Genomic DNA, 27792 nt, shown 5'->3' with positions numbered 1-27792 from the left:
ATCATACCAGGTTACAGAATCATAGACTGGTGGGGTTGGAAGGGACCTCTAGAGCTCATCCAGCCCAACCCTCTGCTAAAGCAGGATCACCTAGATCAGGTCACACAGGAACACATCCAGACAGGTTTTGAAAGCCTCCAGAGAAAGAGAGAGAGAAGCAGATAGAAAAGTTTTAAAGAAATCATCACAAAAATTTCCTTTTCCTACTGTGATCCTGGGTTAAAACAGGAGAAAGGTGAACCGTGGGTGTCTGGTTGCTTCTGCAACCACACCTGTAGCCACAATTTACCATGCAGGCAACTGCAGCCCTGAACAGAGTGTGAGGAAAAAGTTCTTTCTTCCTCAAACATACCTCTGCACCCCACGAGGAATCCCCAACTTCTTGCCCAACAATCTCTCACTGCAGCAGTCCACAAGTCTCTTGAGGGTATACAGACATTCACGAAAGGTGGAAAAGAAGGGGTAATGGCTAAGGATGCAGAGAGAAGTCAGCGTGCTGTTCCGAGAGCGATGGCTGCCTTTGGCCAGACGCTTACTACGCGGCGATCGGTTCACATCTGGGGTAGACTCTGTACTTGGAGCCTGCAGTGATGAACCGCTCTCTGAACTCTCAGTGCCCACTTCCTCTTGGGGTGCAGATGCATCCCCAGATTTGGGGGTTTTCTGTCCCTCCCGAGCTCGATGCCCCCCCGTGCCTTCTCCCTTCTCCTTAGGTACTCGCTTCTGGAAGGAGCGGTAGAAGTTGACGCAGATGCCATAGCGAATGACGCCCGTGTCCTTGTCTGTGAGCGTGAAGACAAAGGAAGTGTCGTCACGGAAGCTCATGCGCTTCTGCCTCACGCTCAGGCATCCTTCTGGCTGGCAGAAGAACACGACGTCTGGTGGCAGCGGAAAGTCCCCGTGGTCTTCCAGAGGGTAACGCCGCAGCAGCTCAGGGGTCTGAGCAACACTGTCGCTACTCGGCTGCCTACAAAGAAAGCAAACAAAGAAGATAACCCATAAATAGCTGACTACTGCCAATAAAAATCCATCATAAAATAAAAACCTCCCTACTAACACGTCAGGAGCCTGTGGGCTCAGCTTCATCTTTGTTTCTTCTCCCCTCTGCTACCCAGGGAAAGCACAGCTTGGCAGTCACTAGCCAAAACGCTCAGTCATTAGCACATGGCCACGACTGCAGAGAGGATAAAGACAGAAGTCTTTATCATTACCAAGGCCCAACAAGGTGCCTGTTGAAATCTGAATGAGAAAACGGCTTTAGGAGCGTGCTGTTCCCAGGAGAACATCCTGTTGTCACGTTACCAGAACTCTGATTTCCAAAATGAATTTAAGCACACATGTCACTTAAGCAGAAGAAAATATTGTTTCACTGTGAGGGTGAGGGAGCCCTGGCACAGGCTGCCCAGGGAGGGTTGTGGAGTCTCCTTCCTTGGAGGGCTTCAAGACCTGCCTGGACATGTTCCTATGTGACCTGATCTAGGCAAATCTGTTTCTGCAGGGGGGTTGGACTAGATGATCTCTAAAGGTTCCTTCCAACCCCTACCATCCTATGATTCTATGTCTCTGGAAAATGCTTGGGTAGGAAATACACTGTCCTTCTCCAAACAATCAGAAATCCCCCTGGCTTTCAGCCACTTATGAACAAGACAAAAAATTACAAGAGAAAATCTAGGATCAATTCCTAACTGGGAAAAAGAAGAACTTTTAGGAAAGAACCCAGACAAATGATGGAATGAATGATAGGGAACTCATCCTTTAAAATTTCAGTTTAAAAGTTCTAGCAGCCACAGATACATGTATTTCTGTGTTTGACTTTCAAATTGGAATTTAAGTGTAACTCACTACAAAAGCTCTGTACTAATATGCAGATTCTCTTTAACACCGTGGCTCACCAACCTTTGTACCACAAGTCACTAACAGAAACACAGAAAGGTAATGCTGTTTATTCCTAATTTTCCAGTGGAAGAACAGATTCTTTCCAGGTGTTAACTATTTTCCTACCACTACTTTTCCATGAAAGTTACGAAACAACAGCCAGAGAAATAGCATGAGATCCACACAGGGAAGGGGAAAAAAACTGTCCCCAGAAGAATCTCTGTTTTGTTTGACCCCTTTGCTATAAGGTCTGATCGCTCACCATTTGCTGACATCATTAGCATTTAGTGCCATGTTCACTAGATGAGATGCAGAAGACTTCACCATCACTCTCCTATGGGATCTCATACAAGACATCTTCTCACCTCGATACTTTATATTTGCACATTTCAAAATACGAATGACATTTGCTTTCCTCACCAGTGAGGTGAGGAAATCCAAACTAGCAGTAATAGAATGCTTGTAATTTACAAAAGAAAATCACTAGTGCAAACAGCTCTGCTGACTAATTCTCTCAAATTAACACCTTATTAAAGAAAAAATGCTTTAGTAATAAAGCAGAAATCGGGAACAACATTTATACTGCCTGTCCAGTCAAGTATTGAAACACTGCAGGAAAATACAAACAAAAAATGCATCATCTGCTGAAGAAGAAATGTCAGATAATGCTGGTACTGTTTAGAGAATTTATTTGGGAAAAAAATGCTGAAAAAAAACCCCTCATCAACAAAGTACCAGCAAATACATCATCAGTTCATGTCTTTGTAATATTAGCTACAGAGTCTTCTCAGACCTCTAGCAAATTTGCATCTATTAGAAGGGAAGACTTCCAAAAGGCATTGCTATTTGTGCTCAGTGGATAACAAGCTGTCATGAAAAAGGCCATGCAGAGCTCCTAAAGGCTCTGCAGTAGAAGCTACTTCAGTCAGCTTCATCTCTTATCACAGGCCTTTGGTGAAGTGCCTAATGAGACAACAGCCCTCTGTGCATTAGCAATCTCGCCACTGCTGCCCAGTAAAAAGCAAGAGAACTGTGGGAGTCCAGAAGTGATACAAGCAAATCTCTAAGTAGGAACACCAGACACCGTAAGAATCACTGGAGGAGGCACTTAACATTTCTTCCTAGTCAGTGACACACATATGGAAAACTTGGTTATTATTTCTACAGACAATAAGTAATAATTAAACTATTGTTCTGTCCATAAAATACAATAATAAAAATAACTATTACTTAGGCTTATGTCATTTCCTCCACTTAGTCTAATTTAAATATAGCACTCAACGTGTTCTGAAAAGAAAGTAGGTGGTAAAACAACAGGCTGATGCACATAAACCACTGATATTTAGAAATGAAAGTAAAGTAGACTCTGGAATAAGCTCATTAAATAGACTGGCAGGAAGTTACTGCCTAAACTTTGAATGAAGGACAATAATATTTACTGAACACTTGTGTATTTGACAAACAGCACGTGTATCAACTCCACATTTCATATGTGCTTTAAGTAAATAAGCATAACATTTTATCCACTGACAGTTCATAAGACTTTAAAACAAAAAGCACTCATGTAATTCCTATGGGGATAAACAAGTATTAGAGGGAGAAACAGCCAAGTATGGCAAGCTGCAGATTATTTTTTTTATAAAGTGAGTTTACATACTACACCTCAAAAGCCAGAAAAGTAACCCCAAACCAGTATTTTACTTGCATGTGGTTTTCAGTATTTACAGTTTGTGAATCCCTCTATCCTCTATTGCCAGTAGAAGCAAAGTAGTTCAGACACGTAGGCTGCCAAAGAGTCACATATAAATTGGCTTTTCTTATTCTCCCTTTGTAGGCCCTTGAAAAGGAGAATAAAGTGTAAATAGTTGGGCTGCACTAGCATCTTTCAAAAAGTGCCCCAGCCCAAGCTGACCTTCCCATTATGGCATTACCCTGCACTCATTCCAGACAGCACTTCCTCAGCACAAAGCTGGGCTCCCTCAGTGGATTTTAGGTTGTTTATCCCCACTCTGCTGCTCAAGCAAAAGCATTGCTGAGATTCTTTTACTGTACCTGGCTCCAATGATCACAAGATAGTCGAGTAAGCGAGGGCAGATTTTCTTTTTCTGCACCATTGTCCTTGACACCCTTCCCTATGTCATCTCAGTGAATTTCTGTTCATCAATCCAGATGTCAGTCATCCAGCTAACTGTGAGCAATTGCCTTGGGAACACAATCTGCTGGCAATTCTTGGGCAAGTCCAACCTATAATCAAGAAAAGCAAGAGTGTGAAAGTCAGGAACACTAAAGACATAATAAGCAACTTCATGACCTTAATTATAGTCCCAAATAGCCTCAGTGTTCTGTGGTGTCATGGCCAGGCATTCACATAGCACTTGGAGGAGTATAAAACCACAACTATATGTCCACAAAAGCAGGGGGAGATGAAAAAACACACAAAAACACACAAGAGGATCTCAAGACCGATCACAAAGACAGAAGCTTATCACTGGCAAAAAGCTATTTGTGAAATGGTTTGAGGCAAAAAGGATTGCTTAGGCAAATCCCTGGGATTCCTACAGTGCTTGGGAAAGGATCTCTAAGTGGCAGCTCTCCACAGTTTGGACTTCCCTTGATGTGTATTTGATATAACTCACCTCATCTTCCCAAATCTGGATGTGGCCTAGAGCAAGAATGATCTCCATGATCCCCAACAACTGCTGTCTCTAACGTTTTTTCTGTGAAGATGCAGAACTGCAGTTCTACAGCATTGCAGTTTGCAATAACAAAAGTGCTTCTTGTATATCACACTGTTTCTTTCACTCACTTTATTCAATGCCATTTATCCTGTGTATCTGCACCATTTGCTCAATGCCCATGACTCTTATAGCTACCTTCTCTGCCCATTTTGAGACAGAAAAATCTTCTTGGCACAATCAGTATTGTGCTGCAGCATTACTATTTGTCAATAGCTATTCTTAATAGACGTCCAGAATTCAGTAAGCTCTGCAAAACTGTTCTTTCCAATCCCATCATTCTTACTCCATTCAATTCATGAATAATAGGGAAAAGAAAAATCCCTTTAAAAGTAGTCAAGTTCCATATTACAATGTTCTCTACATTTGAAAGCCATCTGAAAACAGAACTTTTCTGAAACAGAAAGTTCTCGGAAACTCTAAAATCAAAGATGCTCAAACTCTACTACAACTTTACTCAGTATCAATAAAGTTATATTTAAAAAAAAAAAAGAATTAACTGATTGCCCTTTGGGGCATACCCAGAGTAAGATTTCTATTTTGTTTCATGTCTCCATCTAAATGGTATCAGAGAACTCAGAGAATTGTTATTACTGTAGTAAAATCTTCCCGTTCTGCAGCATATAGTTTAGATTTTATTTCTATAAAAGTTTAACACATTGACTGACAACCTGTAAACCTCTGCAAAATCAGGCAATTTTCTGGATGTTCCTCTCATTCCTTCACAACCACAAGTTAGTTAAAGGCACTGTAACTAGAACATAGAATCATAGAATGGTAGGGATTGGAAGGGACCTTTAGAGATCATCTAAGCTAGATGATCATCTAGTCTAGATGATCTCTAAAGGTCCCTTCCAATCCCTATAATTCTATGATCTAGTCCAACCCTGCTGCAGAAGCAGGTTCACCTAGATCAGGTCGCATAGGAACATGTCCAGGCAGGTCTTGAAGACCTCCAAGGAAGGAGACTCCACAACCTCTCTGGGGATTTCTGTTTCACTGCTCCATCACCCTCACAGTAAAATATTTTTTTCTTGTGTTCCAGCTTCATCCCATTACCCCTCCTCCTGTTGATAGCTACAATAGAAAAAAGTGCTGCCCCAACCTCCTGACACGCACCCTTTAGATGTTTGTAAATATTAATAAGATACCCCCTCAGTCTTCTCTTCTCCAGACTAAACAGCCCCAGTTCCCTCAGCCTTTCATGTTCAAAAGTCCTTCGCATTCCAAGTACAGGCTTGAGGAATTTTAGTGATTACCCCCCCACATATCAGTAAGAACACAAAAAAGCATGCATATTATTTAGTAAAAAAGGAAAATGGCACTAGTCAGGAAGTATTCATTATGGATTAATAAACTGAAAGAAACCTTAACCCTCACACACACAAAACCCCACATCTTTACAACATCGTGACGTGGTTTTAATAGATACTCCGTTAGAGATGCTGTAGGTTCCCAAGTGACAGCCCTATGAGCAGCAATACTTTTATCAGTTACTTTCTCTTAACCACACAGGAAGCAAAGCTCCTGGTTCTTCATCTTAATGATATTATTGAAAAGATGGTAGACTCTGTCCCTCACCAGGCCTTGATCTAACATATTCTGCAAATATCTTGGCATAGATAAACTTGCAAGGAACAAGATAAAGTTGGGACAAACACTCGGATCTTTTTCCTTCACTTTGAAGAACTACTTCACCTGTTTTCTTTCCAAATAGCTTTACTCAGAAGTCTTTTAAGGAACTCACTGTTCAGTTACAGATATGGGCATGGAAATAAGTTAGGTAAACCATAAGAATGACTTCGAGGAACTTCTGCTACTCAGTGCTATGCAAACATATGTTCTTCCTCTATGACAGAGACTACCCTACCCCTCAGTGAAGGTGGAGAAAGTAAACTGCCTTTACAATCCAGTAAAAACATGCACAACGACTACAGAGTAACTGAGAGGCAACCACCTTAGCTCACGTTTCAGTAACTTGTCCATACCCTGTGGTTTTTCCCCCAATTCTCTAGACTGGAAAACATCTCTGATGACTGGAATTCATTACACAGCTTTGCCAGAGCTGTGCAAAGGTGCCTGCAAGGTATGTAACACAAAGACCTTCACCCAACCCATCAGATTTCCAAAAGAGTATCCAAGCAGACCAGTATGAGGAGCATAGGCAGGGCTGACAGTGTCCCTGGAATGGCTGAAGATGCATCCCAGTGACATCACACATCAACATTTCTGTCAGTTTTTTAAAAGAAGATTTGAGCACTTTCCAAGACTTCTCCTTTCTACCACAACACGGGGAGACCACACTGATGCAGATTTTCTGCAAGGTCTTTTAATTTCCTTTACTTGGTTACTCTTAACAAGGCTATGGTTACAGTGAGATATAAGAGGACAAAGGTTTTCATTTGAAAGATGAAGTTTTATTGGATTGGAGCAAGAGACGGAAAAATTAGAAACAAGTTTAGGTTTTTGGCCTTCCCCTCTTCAACCTGTTCCTTTTGATGACAGTAATTAAAGAGCATCAGATCAATAGTTGCTGTAACTCACCTTCCTGCTCCTGGTTGGAATCAGACACCATGGTTCATGATCTGTATAAACCAACACAAACAGGTACTACAGTCCTGCCTCTCTCTTCCTATCTGGCTTGCTTTTGGGCCACCATTCCCTCCTCTACGCTAGTAGAAGCGCTCACACAGTTACACAGTGAACCAGATTGTGGAACTGATATGGACTGAAACTAACACCCTCCCTTCTCCTCCCTTGCCACTTCTGTTTTTACTAGGTTATTTCTACAACTTGGTTCACCAAGTGGACATACAAATATTTGTGCAGGCTCAAAGAGAAGGTCAGACTGAGCAGCACTAGAAAATATGATTGAACGTAACATGATCACTGAACTACAGATGACAGCTTCTCTACAGGCAATGAACAGGTAGTTTCATTCTCAGAGATCTGCCATCACTCTTCCTCTGTGTGCTGGTTTTGGCTAGGATAGAGTTTATTTTCTTTGTGGTAACTACTATGAGGCTTTGGATCTGTGCTGAAAACAGTGCTGATAACACATGGGTGTTTTCATTCCTGCTGAATAGCGTTTGCACACAGACACAGCCTCTCTGCTCCTCATGAATTCCACCAGCAAGGCTGGGGGTGCACAAGGAGCTAGGAGGGGGCACAGCCAGGACAGACAATCCCAACTGACCCCAGGGATATCCCAGACCATACGAAGTCATGCTCAGCAGGCAAAGCTGAGGGAAAAATAAGGAAGGGGGGAATGGTATGAGTGATGGCACTTGTCTTTCCTAGTAACCATTATATGGGATGGAGCCCTGCTTCCCCAGGGATGGCTGAGCACCTGCTCACCCATGGGAGGTGGTCAATTACTTCCTTGTTCTGTTTTGCTTTGCTTAGCTTCACAGCTTTTGCTTTACCTGTTAAACTGTCCTTATCTCAACCCATGAGTTGTTTTTTCACTTTTAATCTTCTGATTCTCTCCCCAATCCCAACGCAGAGGGAATGAGCAAGTGACTGCATGGGGCTTAGTTGCCAGCTGGGGTTAAACCATGACACTAGCTCCTAGATTTTACAGAATAAGTACACTAGAACACAAAAACAAGACCTAACAACCAAGATTTACTTCCATTTCTCCTCTTTCATGTTGGCATTTGGACCTGAACTAAGAGATTATATTGGCTCTGAGATGGTACAGGTTTTGACATTAACGGCTTCTCTCTCTCTCTCAAGCGGCTTTAACTCTAAGCTGCTTTATCTGGAAAGATCTTCTGCAGTGTGCTTTCTCCTTGCAAACATCTTGGAGCCAGCCATTTGAAGGCTGAATCCTCAAGCAGCACTTGAGAAGAAACATCCTACAACTCCAACTCATAAAAGGAGAAAAATAAAGCAGCACAGGCCACTGTAGAAACATACTGCACAAACATATCACAGATCAGAGTACGCCAACATTTAAATAAGCACTCACATGGATGGTGAACAGGCTGGTGAGAACTGACTCTACCCACGTACTGTAGCAGCTGTCAGCAATACTCAGGAACAAGCAGAAACTGGCAGGGTAGCCTAGACACAAAGGCCAGAGCCATCACTAACCCATGGCCTACCAGTAACTCAAGACAAAAAAGCGTTCAAAACACTTCTATTATTGGCACTACTCTACGTTTCAAATTTCCCTGAACACCCACGTTTTAGGTTGTAGCACAGCTCCTCAGAGGACAATCTGCATGGTATTCTGCAATCTGAAGTCCTCCCAGAAATGAAGTCTACATGAACACCCCCGCTCACGAAGAGCAGCACACCACAGAAGGGATATGGTGGTGTGAAAGAACTGCAGCAGACTTCTATCAGTTTAGAGTCATCTGTGTCAGACTGATACCCAGCATTAGTCCCAAGAGACAAGAACTCTGCAGCACCTCCATCTCTTCTACCCCTTGGAGTCTTCACAAACACAAGGCTCATGCCACACAGACAGGAACCTTTTTGCTGGATTCAGGTTCTAGGTTGCTATAGTGACAGATCTCCTTGTCCTTGTCATACGATGGCCCTTCAGCATTGCCTTTTTAAAAGTGTAATTTTTTTCTAGGCACCAAGTCATTTAGTCAAAGAACAACTTGAACAAAACAAATGTTAACTATCAGTCATTTTCCCTCACACAGCAGCTTCCAGCTTTGTCAGGCCAGCCTTATAGTCAACCGTATGACGGTGGGCAGGTATTTGAATTACTGCTTGAAAAAATGATACAATGACAGCAGATTATTTTCCAACAGGCAGATGTTAAGCCTTGCTTGGCTTGCAACTCTTCTATAGTTTAAGATGGTACCAAAAAGCCCTCTCCTTCCAATATCTCCAGCTTTTATCTGGTACAAGGATTACATTGCACAGTGCATGGAGACTTTTAGATTATAAACCAATAAATGAATACAATTCAATTTGCTAACTGAGTGAAGAACATACAGGGGGACACCAATTTCTAGGAGGAAAAAAAAGAGGCAGTCGTGAAGGAGACACCAAGAATTACAAGACAGAAGCCATCTAGAAGAATTCTGGTTCACTGAAATCTTGCCTCATGAAAGACCAGACTTCCAATCACATCCAAAAGGAATTGAATTTTCTGTTCTAAAATGTCCTTGGAACATCTTGGATTTCTATTTATTCCTCAGTCAAGACAGGCTGTACTCAATTCAGATCTATAATCACTGTGCCTGACTTTAGCACACTGTTTACCATGAACTCAAGATGCACACCAATCAGACTAAACTGAAAGCTGAAACGAACACAAATAGGGCCCAGAGTTTGAATGCCCTTTTTTTTTTGGTTGATTTATGTTTCTTTTTCTTACATTACACACCTTGAGTACGCCGAGGCTGCTGTCTGCTAAGCAATGACAAATAGGTGCAAGTACCTCAGCACCAGCCAACCTCAATTGTGAGCTTAACTCACGGTAGAACTGGAATCCACACAGTTGGAAGCACAACATGAACTATTCATGGTAGCTTTGACCTGACTTCTGACATTTTAATAATCTTTAAGACTGAAATTTTGGTTATCACTTCTTCCAAATCTGTCCCACGTGATTCCAGTCATTACCTCTAGTACAGCACATGCTGAGCTTGTACCAAGCTTTTAAGGAAGCAGACAAGCAGTCCCCATTTCACATGAGCCATTTTACCCTGTGATGTTAATATAGCTGTTAAGCAGAGAAACACTCCTAGTAGTTTCATACATAAAAACGTGCAGCATTCTAGGAAGCTCATTATCCCAATTATCCAGATACTACAGTGGTTCTGCCAACACAAGAAACACAAATGACAGCGCAGATGAGTTGAGAACACCTCTCTCTCTCTCTCTCTCTCCAGAGCTTGACAGAACATAGAACAACTTCTGAAGTCAGACCTGGATAGACTTGCTATACTGGTGCAGCTGCTTTCTGTGTCATCATCCACCTTGGCAAGGCAGTAGGGCATGCCAGTGCTGTGACTCCTAAAAAGATAGCAGTACTTTGGCACACATTAAAAAAAAACAAAGAGAGGAGACATTTTCTAAGCATTGCAAGTATGCCTAAAACAAACAATGGCACATTTATCTTGCATGGTTAGCCTATAATATAGGTGTCGTTGTGCAATATGCCTAAGGAAAGTTCCAAGCGTAGAAAGTTCCACCCAGTAGAGAACAGAACTGCAGGCAGACTCTAAAATCATCATCCCTGGAGCACAGGTATCACTCCAGTCAGTAAGAGTTCCTTATGGATAAAGCAGCAGATGCATTCCAACTGTTTCCACTTTCCACAACCATGAAGCTCAAGGGAAAGAACAGAATAAATAAGATTAAAGAAAATTAGAGAATGAATAAGGAAAAGAGGTTTTTGGTAATACAAAAAGACATCCTTCAGCAGAATTACAACAATTTAAATTTCTTCCTTTCCTACTACAGAGTGATACTATCTCTTTGCCTTCTGAAAACAGTACTGATAACAGCCAAACATCTTTAGCCTCCGTGTCAGTTTTCCAGGGCAAAATGGAGGTAGTGTGGACAGGGATGTTGACAAGTAGACTGAACACGACCAGAATGAGTTCACAGACAGAAGTATCACGCTACACAGGCAGGAACCTTTTTGCTGGACCGGTTCAGGTTCTCAGTTGCTATAGCAACAGATCTCCCTGTCCTTGTCATACGCTGGCCCTTCGGCATCGCCTCCTCTCCCCTCCCTGCTTCAGTCAAATACTTGGCTAAAGCAGCTGGCTGTACATGCAAGGCCACGCAGTTGCCACACATGCACATGCTGTGAAAACAGACCGACAGGTAATCTGATTCAGATCAATCTCCATAGCAACCCAATCTTTAGTCCCCAGATCTTAGCCTGTCAGGTCTATTTATAGAGCAGCCGCAGCGCTCCACCCCCTCCGCTCCACTCTGCCAGTGCTGCCTGCACTGCAAACAGGCTTCACCCTGGCACAAGGGCTGCCTCAAACGTTTCCCTCCCAGCACCTGTGAGCCCCAGAGTAAGATGACAGGGAAGTATCCACAAGACATTAAACTCCTCCCAGCCAGTGAGGTTTTCTCTGTGGATGCCACAAACACCCAAAGTCACTGTTGCTCACCGACGGCTGAGTACCAACCACAGCTGACAAAATCCACTTATCCAGCTACACACAGGATGCCTGGACAGACATTCAGGACCACTGCTCCTTCAGTCTTGTGCAAAAGGAAGTTTAAAGTGTGACAACTGAAAGGTGCTACCCTAACAGGGACTTGCAGGTATCAGCAAACACACAGGAGTGTTCCCAGCAGTACCTGCCACACAGCAGAATCACGGAATCTTAAGGGTTGGAAGGGACCTCAAAAGCTCATCCAGGCCAACCCCCCTGCCAGAGCAGGACCACCTAGAGTAGGTCACACAGGAACTTGTCCAGCTGGGTTTGGAATGTCTCCAGAGAAGGAGACTCCACAACCCATCTGGGCAGCCCCTTCCAGTGCTCCCTCACCTCACAGGGAAGAAATTCTTCCTTGTATTTCTTTGGAACCTCTTATGTTCCAGCTTACACCTGTTGCCCCTTGTCCTGTCATTGGCCATCACTGAGAACAGCCTGGCTCCATCCTCCTGACACCCACTCTTTATGTATCTGTAGACATTAATGAGGTCACCCCTCAGTCTCCTCCAAGCTGAAGAGCCCCAGCTCCCTCAATCTTCCATCAGAAGGGGGATGCTCCACTCCATCATCTTTGTGTCCCTGTGCTGAACTCTCTCCAGCAGCTCCCCGTCCTTCTTGAACTGAGGGGTCCAGAACTGGACACAAGATTCCAGATGTTGTCTCACAAGGGCAGAGTAGAACCTCTCTGACCTACTGCCCACAGCCCTTCTAATCCACCCCAGGATGCCAATGGCCTTCTTGGCCACAAGGGCATGTTGCTGGCTCGTGTTCATCCTGCTGCCCACCAGGACTCCCAGGTCCCTTTCCTCTACACTACTCTAACAGTACCCACCAGGAGATATTCGAAAGTCGGGCAGCTGGGACATGGAATTGGTTTTAAAAAGAAAAACAGAAAGAAAAATTAAGAGCAAGACCTTGAACGAGCCACAAGAGATATGCATGTATGAAAGAATGGCACGCAAATACTGTTATCTGTTTTATTCTACTACACTCCTGGGGAAAACCATCAACAACAAACTACTGAAGGAGAAGCATACACTTTCATAGAACTCTGCTTGCTAATTGGAGGAAGATGATAGCTTTTTGCCTCAGTTCATTTCATGTTCGGTTAATTTAGGTTAAAGACCTTGTTCCTTTCTGCTGTTTTACTGCCTTGTGATCCTCCCTGCAGGTCCCCATAAACTCTGGCATAAAACCCTTTGTCAACCTGTCCAGTTCTCCTGATCTACACTGTTCAAATTTAAATTCATATTTTATTTTAAAATAATCTCCAGAGATTTGCATGAGATAACAGGAACATGGAAGATTTGGCTCCTCGCCCTTCATTTTTTTCAAATCTGTCCTTTTTTTCCCCACTTTCTGCAATGTCACCATCACAAAATACAAGAGCCTTCTCATCTATTTTTACCTCATCAGCTTTTCAGCACTCCTCTGAACTCCAGTAGCAGCAGCTTATTCCCTTTGCAAGTGGCAGAGTGAGGAGAAGTGACCCAAAACCTCAAAACCTACACAATGCCCCTACACTGAAATAGCCTCACCTGCTGCAACCACTATGGAGGCACACTATTTCCCAAACTAGAACTGCTTTTGGCTCAAGTTTCAAGATAAGCTTTCACATTGCTCTTGAGCACAGCCCAGACCCTAGCACAAACAAGATGCTTCCCTCCCCAGTTCTCTGCCCCCTTCCCCTTTGAGAAACAGGCCACAGTTCCCACAGCACTGGCACCAGCAAGTTTGGGTTTTTTTCCCAAAAGCCAAACACTGCAAACATACAACCATAAAAAATTAAAAAGAACACAACAAAGCATGTGACATTTAAATTGAGAGAACTGCTGGTTGCAGCTGCAACTGCTAAATTATTCAGTGCTCTCCCTTGCCACAGTGCCTCCTCCAGCCCCAGTCAGCAGGCAGGAGCTCAAGGAAGAGGCTTGGACAAGAGAAGAACAGGTAGAAAAGACACCCCATAGGACAACAGTGAGGGATACACCAATGACTAGTGGCCTGTCTCTCCTTTTATGTACGTTTCAAGCTATTCAGCTACATCACTAAACCCAGGCACATTCCATTATCTTTCCTGGAGATGGGACAAATGACAGGCTTGTTGGGATCTCAACAATAAATATTCCAGCCATTTGTAAGGCAGAAAAGGCGGAGACACTCGCAACCACTGTGGAAATGTTGAAACATTGCTCAGGATTAGGAGAACTGGGAAAAAAAAAGCAGTATTTGAACTAATCCAGTTATTTGGCTGTTGGTTGCACGACAGAACTGGTACTCAGAGCCTCACCTCTGTTTTGCCTTCATCTTAGAAACACTCAGCCTGTCTCCTTGCATGTGCCACCCACCTTGTTATTCCTTCCCTCTACACATCTTCCCCTCCTCTGCACCAACACTGTGGAAGATCAGAAATTCCTACTCTCAAACCGATTCTACTATTAATTTTGGTGATAAATCATAGTATCAGCTGGTCAAAACTGAAAGGAAATCAGGGAGAAAAGCCCATTTTCTCTCTGCTAGAGCTCTGGGACTGCAAAACATGTATTTGGTAGGCTCAGCCACATATAAACAGTGGGGGAAGCAAGCTCAGAGCTAAGAAGGCATAAGGTATGGCCTCTGGAGACTGTTAGGGCCAGCGAACGACAGAATGAAAGGTCCCGAGAGGGCCTTCTAGCCATTGGCAGTCACCACAGCAAAGGGAAGAGGGAAAACACAACACCTGCTACAAATGTCTGAAGACTAATGAGAGAAAGGAGGGAGAACTGAAGCATCCACAACAGCAGAACACATGCCCAGCTCGTAGCTCCAGCAGAGCATGGTTTAAGCACTATCAAGTGGAAACAGACACGGCAGCAGAGTGGCTCAGTGTTTGTGGATGAAGCAATTTTGGTGACTAGCGATTTTGATTCTTAACCATCTTTATCACAAGTAGCACTCCTTTCCTCCTACTATCTGACTAGAATCAAACAGAAGCAGAGGCAGAAGCCCTGATCTCCAGCCAAAGGGACCTGTCCAGAGCAAATACAACATACCCAGGCACACAGGGATGTGGGGAAGCTGGTGTCAAAACTACAGGCAAAACAACAACCAGACATTTGATACTGACAGTGAGAAATACAGCTAGAATATGTAAGGAGGCAGGACACAACATTGGCACTGAACTTGCAGATGTGAGAAAGAAAAGGAACAGATACAGAAGAAAAAAAGGCTGTTCTGCTCATCAGATAACACACAGTGCCTGGAGGTCATCAGATACATTACTGCCAATCTGGGTATCTTTGTCCCCTGTGTAAAAAACAACAAGGTTTATTGCCTGATTCTCACAAATCCCACTTACAATGATTGCTTACAAATTAGTTGCAAACAAAAGGAGAGATCTGACCAACATCAGAGGATACATCAAAGGCAACATGACCACCAGCCCTTTTTTGAGGGCTGCCGCTGCTGTGGAATATTGAAGGCTGGGGAAGAAACAGAAAACCCTGGAACTTTGATCCTTGCTGATCATTATGCTGATGCATTATTTCTCATGGGGACCTGGAAACACAACAGTCTCTCATTTAATCACAATGCCTAGGATCACAGCACAAGAATCGCCTCAGCACAGGTTATTTAGGCATATGTAAGCAGCACATCTTTACTTTTAAATCACTGTAAGGGTTCTGCTAGTAGCCACGATTACAAGTTAAAAGCAACCTCTCACAAATCAGTGGTTTCTGGGCACCAAAAGGCACAGCTTCTCCACTTGGGAGATCACTATAAAGAGATTTTAGAGCTCCTGGCGGTATGTGGGTCACTTCTTCCGAATTTTGCTGGGTTTGGGGTTTCAGTTGGTTATTGTGGTTCCAAAAGACAAATCAAGAGCATGCTTCTCAATGAACAATGGTAACTTTTCATGTGGTCGTGACACATTTAAGGCCCTTCAGTGACAAAGAATTTAATTGCTCTAGAATTATTTTCTAGCTCAGACAACAGAGCAAAGACCAGCTGAATTATACTAGGCTCAGTTACAGGGAGTGAACAGCAGGTCGTCGAAACAGTTTTTCATAGTGCTTGAGGTGGAGGAGGAAAAGCAGCAAAACCTTCTCTTCTCAAAAGAAATATCACAATTATTCCACAGATTAACAGATCAGCCCACTACAAACCACTCTCTTCTAATAGATTGCCTCATGCTGCTCATTTTTATTTCACTTCGTGTCTCGTTAGGTCACTGACAAGGCTTTTCCTTCAGGAAAATTTACACCTTGAGATAGATGGGAGAACATTTAAACTGGGGAAGTGACATTCATCTTGCATACCAAGCTCTTTCATTCTTGTTTCTAAATCCTTTCCTCATTGCTGCAAATCCCCAATCAGTAGCTGCATTGAATAACTACCTCAAAGCCTCTCTGCCAAGGAGCTGCCTGGAAATTTAATGCAGTGTATCTTAAATGTGGGCACCAGAGGGCCAAAGGACATTTGCAGGAATTAATCTGGGTTGTAACATATGCATTGCCTATCTCCGATTCCTTCCTAATGGAAAGTAAGTGAAACATTCATCTCTGTACTTGGTTTTAATAAAAAAGTATTGATTTCCACCGTGTGAGCACGATGGCACTACCCAAAAACTACAGCGTGAAATGACAGCCAAGTCATTACATTTTACACCATTTGTTATTCACTCTCACACACTGAATCTCTAACTTCTTTCTTTTTCTCCTCCTCCAAAAAACAAGTAATTTCTCTAACAAATGTATCTGGGAAGCAGCAGCAGAGAAAAATCTATTAGCTCAAGTGCTGCAAAGTAAAAAAAGAGTGAAGAGATTTATTCTCCTGGAATTCAGCAGCACCTGTGACTTGCCAATTTAATACCAGAGATTTTCATCAATATTTGGTTTTTCAACTGACTCAGTGCAAAAGATATTAAATAGACCAGAGTGAACATCTTTCCAGAGGCATGTCTAGCATATTCTGTCTACACACAGCTTGAATATTTGATATGTCTTGAGGTGAAAAAGAAAATGCTGTCAGTGATGAGCCTGTGTGCTCCTCACTCCAAGCCAGAGAAAATCAAAGGCAACATTAATTGAATTTAGGAAGATGATATGAACAAGTGTTTTAGTAAGACTCGAGAGGCACTGACAACTCTATCATTTCTAATGAACCATCAATTCTTCTAAATACTCCAAAGCTACCTTGACTGGGTGGGCAAGGTCTGGTGCTAAAATCCTTGAAACTTTTATTTCTCCTTCTGAAACAGCTGAATGTCATTACATACATTACACTGCATTACATATATGCCCTGTCTGCTGTCAAAAGAGCTACTGAATGGTATCAAGGTTGAAAAAGAGGTTTGCCCTCTAGAATATTTATGGTTTTCCATGACAGCTTTAAACTACAAGACTAGGTTGGGGATTTCATTGCCAGCTGCTACACAGCCTTTGCTTCAGCACCATTCATGCCTTTGGCACACAACACATACATCATGAAAATACCTCTCAGCTATATTATGCATTTTGGATGGACAATATTTTTTCAATGGGGACATTGTTATTCCTCTTTGCCCATCCATTAAAACCTGAATAATTTTAAAAGCACTCACGGTGTGTTAGCTAATGCAGTAGTATTGTAAAGCTTGAAAGCTGTCAATTTGGTAAAACCCACAAAAAGCCCAGATTTGCAATACAAGTGCAGTACCACTGGACAAGATCCTCGAGTGCAGATGAGGGTATGTTATTTTTTCCAAACAGAAGTGTTCTAGAAACTTGCTGATGATTTTGCATTTTATTAGACAAACAGTATGGTGCTTAACAAGTGTATAATTAATTCCAGGTTATATTACATTGGTATATTAAATTGCATAGCATAAGAGCTATGCAATTTCTAACAATACAACATGAAAGTAAAAGAACTATTTTATAGCTGGAATGCTCAATCAGCTCAGTCTTATATAATACTCTGTGAGGGGATGGCCAGATCAGATCTTGCAAAAACTGCATTTTAGCTCTATTAGATGTACAAGGGGTTCTCTCTGATGTGCCAGGACTGCAGATGTTCATTGGTGCTGAAAATAGCAAGTACTTTTCATGCCCATAAAAAACAGTTCCCAAGGTTCAAGTGGTATAAAGCCTAAAAATGGAGCTTCTTCACAAATCACCTATATTTAGATGACTTTGGTTTGGTTATGTGACCCTCAGGACCCTACAATACGTGTTCCCTCCCCTCGCTTCTGTCTACCAGTAATATCTTTGCAGAGAAGCGATGTTGCAAAGAGCACAGCAAGGACACTTGAGAGCACACCAACAGAAACACTGACTCAGAGTTGCACTGAATGTAGAGAAAATGGCTGGCTTGCCTAAGGAAAGCACAAGGGATCTATCACCAGATTCACAGTTCTGCCCCACCTCCATGGGGCTGCAAATTTCTAGTGTATATGATGTCGTGTATGTCTGAAAACAGCGTGGTATACAGCCGAGTTCAGGGGAGAAATGGGAGAGAAGAAAGCCAGATAACAAACCAGTTTCCTCCAAGGCTTATCATTTATCTCAGTACTTCTTTACCATGACTTCACACGAACAGTAACACAGACCAAGCTTTTTTCCCCCTCCTCTGCCTAAGAATAAAAGCGAGTGGCACGGCAAGGTGGTGCCACTCATTTCTGTGGCGAAAATGCTCTTGATTTATAGGATACTTCTTAAGAAATTGCCTAGCATGAAGTGGATTTCCTATTCTATTGTCTTGGGGAGTAACAGGATCTGCTGTTTACAAACCATGGAGTAGGATCACCTTTCCAGTCACATCACTGCAGCAATCCCTTCACACAGCTGCACACCCGACCTCCTCAAAGAGCAGCACTCCGCCCCGCGCCCCTTCCACCTGCCCTCACTGTCCAGCCCGCTTCTCCCGCCGCAGAGCGATGAGGCACGGCCGGGAGGCTCGGCTCGGCCCGGCCCGAGCCCCGCTGTGCGAGAGGGCGCCGGGCCCCGCGCCCTCACCTCGCCGCCGGCCGAGCTTCCCCCCGCCGTCCCCCACCATTTCCCGGGCCAGCCACCTCCGCGGTCCTCCTCTGCTCCCCCGGAAACCCCGCAAGCGACCCTCCCGGGGCTGCTGCCCGTTCCCGCCCCCGGCCGAGCTACCGGCAGAACCCCGCGGCGGCTCTCAGCGGGCCGCGGAGGGGAGCGGCCCCGCGCATCCCGCACCCCGGGAGGATGGAGCCCAGCCTCGCCAGGACCTCTCCCCGGAGCGGTGAGCTACCAGCTTTGCCCCCAGCGACCTTGCGGAAGGGCTGGCCGTACCCGAGCAGCACCACAGCACCCGGCCGGGCAGCTGCGGCAAAGCCAGGGGCGAGCCGGAGCGGCCCTTACCCGCGGCTGTCAGGGCGCGGATCCCCTCAGGCAGCGCTCCCCCGCCCGACCCAAGCGCAGGGGCGGCGGGACGCGCTCCCCGCTGGTGGCACGTGCCCGCGCGCACCCCGCCGCCCGCGCGCGGGCCCGCACGGGCACCCGCACCCTCGGCCGGCCGCCGCTCACCTGCGCCGCCGCCCCCCGGCCCCGCCGCGCCGCGCCGCCCAGCCAGTTCCGCATCCAGCGCCAGCAGCGGAACGCGCCACCGCCGCCCGCAAGGAGGGGCGGAGCGACGAGCGGAGCGAACCACTCGCGCCGCCGGCGGGGGGGGGAAGAGCCCGCCTGACCGGCCCCGCGACGGGAGCGGGGTGCGCCTCGCGCCTCGGCGGCCCCACGCGCCCCCTCAGCCGCCCGCCTGCCCCGGCACCGCGGCCTTCAGCTGCGGCTCCCCGGCACGGCGAGGGGCAGCCGGGCAGGCTGAGGTTCCCAAATGGCATGGGTGCTCAGAGACGTCTCCGCCAGCCTAGGCTGTGGGAAGATTGGAACCTGGAACGCTTCGGTTTCCGCCGCGTGATGAGTGGAATTGCTGCTTCCAAACCCCGTCCTGGCGAGCAGGTGAAGCCTCGGCCGAGCGACAGCCACGGGGAGAAGTGGAGAAGTATCTCCGTGCCTTGCGACACGGAGATACAGGGCTGTGTGCCTTCACCCTCTGCCTCTTGAGCTACTTGCTCCGTAAGATTACGAGAGAATTTTGCTATTAAAACCTCGAGGTGCAGCTTTTTAAAATTCCTCCTATAAACCAGGATGCTGCACAACAAAATTTGTTAACACAACCAAAATTACCTACAATAAACCCAAACCTACAGCAAGTATCCCAATGGTTTGAAGCAATAAGGTGCAAAATGGCAATATGCTTGATATTCCGTTTTTACTCTGGCCCTTGTAGAGGAGATGGGACTTCAAAAATACACCCCTCTTTTCTTTCTCTCCATGAGGCTGTAGTTCGAGCACCCCATGATTTCTCCAGTGGCTAAGTTAACAAAATTAGTCTGCAACAGGTAAGGTACAGAGGTTGAGAGCAGCAGGACTGGGGCTCAAGCCTAAGGTGCATGGTGCAAATATGGAAGTAAAAATGTGGCAAAACAAATCACTGCTTTCACCACTGTCATCAACAGCAGCGTTATGGGTTGTACCTTGAAAATATCACAACTTTACATCCAGTTTTTCCCCTTTAAACTGATAAAAATGAGGTTTGTCTCAAAAGTGAAGCTACAGCTTCTGCATTTGCTGCATCTTGACAGCCTTTCTTAAGTAAATCCCTGGAGCAGAGGCCAGCCCTGCTCTAATCCACTCAGGGCAGGCTTGAGCTCCCGAGCTCTGCTGGTTACGCCCCACCACATACCCACTGCTGTCTCCTATAAGCCTATTCCTATTTTCTCTTCCTCTCTTTAGTAGTTTCCAATTTAATTTTTTCACTGTCAAAGCAATGCAGAGGCTTCAGTGGAAGAGCCTGTGGTGTGGAGCTTTGGTGAATTGACAATCGCTTTCCTTTCCCATTGCCGCAGGGGATCGTCGAGTGCTTTGGGAGCAGCTGAAGGTGGACAGCATTCTGCTTCCTCCCTTCTACCCATCCCTCAGAGGGAGTGCAGATGACAGCTATCCCTGTGCTTATGTGAGGGAGCAACTAAGGATCCTGCCAAAATCCACTCGACAGCCAGAGGCATGGAGTGGAGCATGCAAGAGTAAAAAGCTGTTACAGGTCAAGGTGAGGCATGTATGGATAATTCACTGTCTTTGTGACATGCTTAATCCACCTCACCCATTTGCCAGCTCTGGCACACAGCAAGCTCAGATCTCACAACAGAGGCTCAAAGAAACTCCCTGAAGCTGCACTGCTCGCTCTTTCTCACCACTTATTTCTTCTCCCCAACCTGTGTACTTACTTCCTCAGCAGCTTTGAGCTTGTCACACATCAAGAACTTATTCCTTCCTCCTCCAGTCTAATGACAGCATGTCAGAGAATGTCAAAATCCTGTATTAGGCTTTATTCTTTTATATAAACATTAACATTTCTCAAACAGATTAGTTAAAAATACAGATTTAAACAAGAATTTTTGCAATTGCAATGAGTTATAAAAAACAACAGATTATTTTACAGATTGTTACAAGTGCTTTACAAAGGTGCAGAGTGAAGGCCGGTGGCAGGGGACCAACCTCAAGTGCAAAAATGGACACGATACCCTCACCACGGGCATAGCGCTCAGATACACAGCCAAAAAACAAACAAAACAAAACAAAAAACCCCGAGCCATGTGAACAGAGGCTCTTGGGATGCTCACCGGGCAAGCAAACACAGACCCCTATGACAGAGAAGACTCATGAGACCAAGCTACCAGGATACTTAAGGTTACATCTCTTGAGATCAGCCAGATGATGTTGTTTCTTGGAAAATAAGGAACATGATTTACAACAGCGTGATTCTCTTCTGTCAGACAAGATATTGCTGTAAATCCTAGAATACGTGTGGATGTAGGTACTTAAGAACTGGGGGCGTAAAGCCAGTGTGGATCTCACAGTGCCCAAAGTGAAGAAAGGATACAAGACCCAAGTGTTCTTCTAAAGCAATTGGCACTTCTCATACACGAGGAACCTCCTTGTCTCATGACCATCACTAAATCCTTACGCAAGTACCTTAGAAACACTGTGGCAAAAGGAAGAAGACGGAAGAAGAGTGGAGAAGAAGAGTGGAGCTGGTCACACCCAGTATCCCTGCAGCCCGAGCCGTGCAGCCCAGAGCTTACACAATGCCCACGGATTTCACCAGATGCGCTGTCCTACCTCCTCGGCCCATACATCTTCACACCCACCTTGGAACGTGTGCCACGTGCTCCAAATTGTTGGAAGTTTTTGAGATCCTTCCACCCCCACCTATCTTGCCTAGGTACCAATCCTTCACACCTACCTTTCTTCTATTCCACCCCTAAAGATAAAATCTATGCCCTGTTTTGTTTTGAACTAGTTTCCCAACTGTTAGCAAATCAAAGGTAAAGCGAACTGGCTTTAAGCCACCATGAGATAAAACTGCAAAGTATTACATTTAAAATAAAGAAAATCCACTACTTCATGCCTGACATCTTTCTGGTGTACAAATGTTCCCTATCCGGAGGGCCTTCCTGTTAGACAAAGGGCACTACACATTAGAGGAATCCTTTTTCCATAGGAGGGCCAGAATGAAAGGGCAGCTCTAGAGATGAAGTCTCATAATGAAGAAATAACAGTTACTTCTCTTGGAATCGCTGTTAAGGGCAACATGTACAAGAGATTTTATTTATTGGAAACCCAGTGAAACCCCTAGAACATCCACATTGACTTCCCTGAGCTCCTCAGATCCAGGTACATTGGAGACCCTGCAGAAGCCTTTTGAGCTGGGTTACTCTCCACAGAAGAGGGTTTGGCAAGTTCCTGCAAATTGATTTTCATAATCAACATGAGAGGAGAGGATCAAGGGGCAAGCCCTCAGGACATGCTTAGAGAAGAGAAAGACTGAAGGAAGAGGTGTACGTGTGTTTGTGGGGAAGGTCTTCATTTCTACCGTTTATCAGATGGTTCACGTTATTCCTTTGGGGTACGGGCACTACATCAAAACCAACCCCCCCCCCCTCATCTGCTCTACCCCAGCTGCCTCCTGCATAGTCTTGTGCCAACACTGAAACCCCAGGCTCATTGCTCCCCGCGTCGCCTGGCCCGGAGCTGAGTGCTTTGCAGAGGGGAGGCTGGCTTCTCGTTAGCAAAGGCTGGGAGATGACGGCATCACGCCGGTGCCCTGGGAGCATGCGGTCACTCGTGCACGTCCCAGATCTCCGAGAGCAGGGGAGGGAGTTTCTTGTCCTGCAGCCGAAGGGCAAACACCTGTTCAGAGTGGACACTGCTCAGCGTCCGAAGACTGACCAGCTTCATTAGCATCCGTGGAAACATCAGGCGGTCCTGCAGAGTCCGACAGAGAGACAGCTGTTTGTAAACTCACACTAACACTTTGTTGTTGTTTTTGTAGCAAAATCACCCACAATCCTGACTTCCTCTAAACCTGGCATTCTCCAGGAGGCAGCAGTGTGGAGGAACACGAGTACTACACCATGTCCCAAAACTCCACGCTTCCCAGACATGATACAGGGCAGCAGGCCATGATGGCTCCTCACATCCTGCAGCTACAGCTGCTACCAAACAGCTGCAGAAGGGAAGAGTGTGACAACACAGGCAGCAAGAGGCCTGGCACAGACAGTGCTGCAGGAACTGTGCCTGCATGCATACAGAATCGAGTCTGCATCACTGCTGGAGATGTTCTGGTTGAGCACTTACATTTGGTCTGTTGATGTAGATGTAAGAATGAAGGGCTTCCACATAGGTGTGCTGCAGCCTCTCCACCAGGGACTGGTCCTGCACATTCGGTCGGTCTGCCAAAACGCAGGCTACAAGTGAGCAGATTGCCACAAGCAGCTTCACTGCCTAATCCCAGACCCTCAGTACAGCCTCTCCCAAAAACCTTATTGAGCATTCACCCAGCAGAGCTGGGAGAACTATCCATTCCTGCAGCAGCTATGTCAGTTTTCTCCAACTATTCTTTCTCAGTGACATCTACTGCACATGTGGATCTGACTGCTATAGAGGTGCAGTTAGACCAAACAGCACTAAATGTGTCTGGTCTCACGTTCCTACCCCAGATGAGAAGCTGCCCATTCAGGAGGGAACAGGAAAATCTCCAGCAGCTGAGACAGTTAGAAACAGGAACAGAGAAAAAAAAAATTCATCTTTCACAAAACAGAACACAGAAGTGAAGAGCAGAGGTGGCTTCTCTGCAAAGCCCTGTGCTGGGCCACGGTGATACCAGCCACACACCCAGCCTTCACTTGAACAGCAGGTGTCACTCGTGCCTTCCCACCCGTATCACACCAGAGATGGCCGAGCACATTATCAGGAAAGTAGCACAGCCATTTCTAAAGGACAAAGGTAAATATTGCCTGACTTTCCTATACTCTCCTCCAGCAGTGAGGATTCTGATTTCCTTTGCAGATGGCACTGGAAAACTCAGAACATAATGAGCACACTAAGCCAAAGTAGTAACACGCTCCCTTTATTGCTAGTCTCTATTAACTCTTCTTCAGCTTGTGACCTTCCTTAACTCCACTTTCTTTGCCCTCTCACTCACTACTGCAGCTCCTCAGATCTCCCTGGCTTTTTACCTGCAGAGAAAATGTTGATGGCAATTAAAAGTGCATATTCAGCATCGTTGAGCTGTAGCTCATTCATTCCCTTTGAGAACTCAAAGATGGGGTTAATGAACTCAAACTGCAGACCTGCAACAAACAGAAGAGAATAAGGTGAGGCAAGGACAATTGTCTGCAATGCCAGGGAATAAAGAGGACAGGCAGGCAGGGAAAAAACCTTACATTATGTTCCAAGTGTGGCTGAAATGTCCCTTGACATCCCACCACTACTGGTGAGTGCCATCAACACTGGTTATGACTGTAAAATTATGCTATTCCTGTGTTTTCTTAGAGCCTTTAATGCCCCTCAGCACACTACCAGGCAACACCAAACAGGAATACAACGTAACTATAAGTCCATCAGAAAGTCATAAGCCCAGGGGTGCAACATCTACGCTTTGTGCTCTGCAACCATCACTCCCTTCAAACCAGCAGCCCTCTTTAATTCCATGCTCCAGATTCATCTGAAGTCTGTCCGAGCTGAAAATATACAGTTTCAAGAACTGAATGCTCAAAGAGCTGAGGCAGAGCCTAACTTAGGCTTCCAGGCACCTCCTTCAACAAATGCAGTGATATTGCAGGCAGAAACACACTGATATTTATTGTTATAACATACAGAAGTCACTGTCAAATCAGGCCTCTTTGTGCCATGTGCTACACAATCATGGCCCTTCCTCCAAAACAGCGTTTCTAATTTCCTGCAGTACAACTGCACCAGAGAAGGATCAACAAGGTAGAGGGAACCTTTATGGCTGACAGCTTTTTGCCTTTCTAATTTGTCTGAAGAAAAGCCACCAAGAGGAGCTTCAAACAGGAAAGCTGCATATAAAAACCATCTAAAGTATAAATAGTTCAATAGAGGAATCAAGAAAAGAGGTCACAAGAAAGACAGCCGAAGCCTCATTCTCAGAAGTGCTGAAGATGCAAGCTTCCTGTTACTGCATCTGAAATTACACTCATTACTCCTGGAAAAACAGACTTCAGAAATCACTTCAGCACAGACCATCATATACTGAGCCGACAACATGTCCAAAGCACTCTGTGGGGATCTTCAGTGCACGTTATCGACTGAGCTGTAGTTGCACTGATGTCATCCCTCACGGCACACAGACAGACCAGCAAGTGATATACTTGTGAAGGAGAGAAGGCTGAAGTTTGGTTTATTGTGAGCTGATACACTGCTCTAAGACCACACATCCACGTCAGATCTCTACCAGCAAGGATGTTCGTACCAGCTGCTAGCCCTAGGTGCAGTCTTACAGCAAGATTTTCAAGCTGAAAGAGTGTAAGTTCTCTAAAGCATGTTCACACCTGAAAAAGGAGATGAACTGAGCTAGCGTCACACGTTAAAAGCAAAGGGGTTGTGGGGCTACTGGTTTGGTCCTGTTCTAAACCTCCCATCTGACTTCAAGATTCAAGGCCCCACAAGCTATTTCCAGTAAGCTCACATTATAAATGAAAAGATGAAAGAACGTGGGACTCGGGGAAGAAGAAACACCTGTCTAATGCACCACCTGCTTTGGCGAAGTCATCCCGATTATAGCTCAGGTCCTTCAGGAAGGTGATGCTCTCAATCTCTGGATTGTAGCGCCGAGATGTCTCCAGCAACATCACCTGAAACCACAAACAGCCAGACTCCATTTGCAAACAGGAAAAAGCATCAATCATTCAGAGCATCTCTGAAAAAACAAACAAGAAGCAAACAAAGCCTTTCCAAGCAGCTTCTCTCAGAGCGCTTCGAAATTCCAAGGTAAATTCTATTGCATCCTTTGCAGTGTCTGCTTCTGGGAAGGGGGAAATACCTGCTTACCACTACCAAGGCTCTTGCCTCATTCTCCTCCATGGCCCTTTGCCAGGAGAGCCTGGCACTGCAGTAATGGTCCCGTAGCCGAGGTCCTTCAGGCTGCCATCCCAAAAAAATGGATGGAACCAGTTCTCCGGGTGGGCACTCGCAATTCTTTCATCTCTGCTACTATGTATTGTGGTGGAGCCAAACTCTCACCTCTATGGTAGATGTCTTCAATAAAGCAATCTGATCTTCCCTGGTGAGCTCCAGGAAGCCAGGTAGTTGCTTGGCGAAGTCCACAATCTCTTGCACAGAGATAATTGCGAGTTCTGTGAAGTGAGCAAAACGCTGCTGCCTTGCTTCACGGTTATTAGGGTCAGGAACTTGGGGCCACGGCTGTGGGAACGGGAAAAGACAGTATGTATGTGTGAAAGATGGAGCCAGGGCAGAAAGATGAGAAGATGAAGTGAACAGAGAAAGAAAATGAGATGCATTGAAACATCACTCATTGCTATTCTTTACACAACTGTAGCCCACAGATGCAATGCCTGATGTATCTCTCTTCTTTCCAAATCTTTTACCCACAATCCTGGCTCCTCAAACTTCACTTTTACCAGCGTATCCAAAAGAGGACGAGCTCTTACCGTCACTTTGAGCCTGTCTGTGAACGAGCGCTGGTTGCACTGCTGCTGAGCAGCCACCAGCTTTTTGATCATGCTCAACTGTTCAGGCGTCAGTTTGTGGGAAGGGCTTGGTGGGTTTGGAGGATTTGGGTGCACCACGACTGTCCGAGCCTGATCATCCTCCTGCTTCTTCAGTTTCTTCAAGCGGATCTGCTCTTCAGACAGAACATCTAAAGAAGGAAAAGCCAGAGATCAATCGTGACATAGGAGCAGGCTGGCAACCACACTGAACACAGGGCAACATGCTGTGGATGGACAGAGAGATTACAGCTGCCTGTATCTGATATATCAGAGTGTACACAGAGAGCAGGCAGGGATATTCATTTGGTTCTCCCTCTCTTCCTCACTTACAGTTGTTCCATTGCCTTTCTCTTAATCACACTGTCATGCAAAGTGTTCACAAAGGAGAGAAGCACCCTTCATGATGCCCTGCAAATCTCAAGACAACAGTGACTCTCCCCATTGAACAGTTCCCCAAAATGTCATGTTAGGTGGACTCCAACAGCTGCTCTCCTCACATGCCATAATGGGTCCACTGTATATCATCCTGCTGGTGTGTCTTGCTCTGATATTGTGAAATGAACAGCTTGTGTCACTTCACTGTCCTTCTGATAGGTCAGAGTCAGTACCAGAGGCAGTTCAAGAATCAAAGGACAATTTTCTACACAGTCTGTCTGCAGGAGACGAGAGCAATATCATATCATGAGATGCATCATGAAAGAACAGCTTCACATAGAACCTACTGAGGACCTCAAGTGCTTCAGGAGTCGCGCTAGATGTCTTCTTCAGTTGTGAAGTCAAGGAACATGCCATTTAAATGTAACATTGTAAGGAATAAAACAATTCAGAGGCATGTGTTGTGAAAAATCTTATGGGATCAACTACTCATTAGCTAGTTTAAATACAATCTGTTGATGGCCTGTAAGTTAACTGAAGAATTCACTGATTTGAGTGTAGAGAAGGGTTAAGTCAAAGCTGC

General features: G+C 45.2%; 2 protein-coding genes across 12 annotated transcripts in view; both read right to left on the bottom strand.

Moving 5' to 3' along the window:
- The window catches only part of MADD (MAP kinase activating death domain), a 78238-nt gene extending 58903 nt beyond the window's left edge, over positions 1-19335 (bottom strand). For 7 of the 8 annotated variants that reach the window (XM_061998276.1, XM_061998281.1, XM_061998278.1 and 4 more), the window contains exons 1-3: positions 19270-19335; positions 3928-4119; positions 353-967 (exon numbers count right to left, since the gene is read on the bottom strand). In XM_061998276.1, the coding sequence (XP_061854260.1) occupies positions 353-967; positions 3928-3989 (677 nt within the window). In that variant the 5' untranslated portion in view covers positions 3990-4119; positions 19270-19335. Of the gene's footprint in view, positions 1-352; positions 968-3927; positions 4120-19104; positions 19185-19269 lie in introns of those variants that run through there. The other variant, XM_061998277.1, reaches the window with a different exon arrangement.
- Positions 19336-21107: 1772 nt separating this feature from the next.
- NR1H3 (nuclear receptor subfamily 1 group H member 3) overlaps positions 21108-27792 on the bottom strand; it is a 30456-nt gene continuing 23771 nt past the window's right edge. For all 4 annotated transcript variants that reach the window (XM_061997740.1, XM_061997736.1, XM_061997737.1 and 1 more), the window contains exons 4-9: positions 26775-26983; positions 26347-26526; positions 25859-25958; positions 24321-24434; positions 23440-23534; positions 21108-23067 (exon numbers count right to left, since the gene is read on the bottom strand). In XM_061997740.1, coding sequence (XP_061853724.1) covers positions 22921-23067; positions 23440-23534; positions 24321-24434; positions 25859-25958; positions 26347-26526; positions 26775-26983 — 845 coding nt within the window. In that variant the 3' untranslated portion in view covers positions 21108-22920. The remainder of the gene's footprint in view (positions 23068-23439; positions 23535-24320; positions 24435-25858; positions 25959-26346; positions 26527-26774; positions 26984-27792) is intronic.

Source organism: Colius striatus, chromosome 6 (assembly GCF_028858725.1).
Source record: "Colius striatus isolate bColStr4 chromosome 6, bColStr4.1.hap1, whole genome shotgun sequence".
In the NCBI taxonomy this organism is placed as follows: Eukaryota; Metazoa; Chordata; class Aves; order Coliiformes; family Coliidae; genus Colius; species Colius striatus.
Note: the sequence above shows the minus strand (reverse complement) of the source record. Positions and strands in the feature narration are given on the sequence as shown.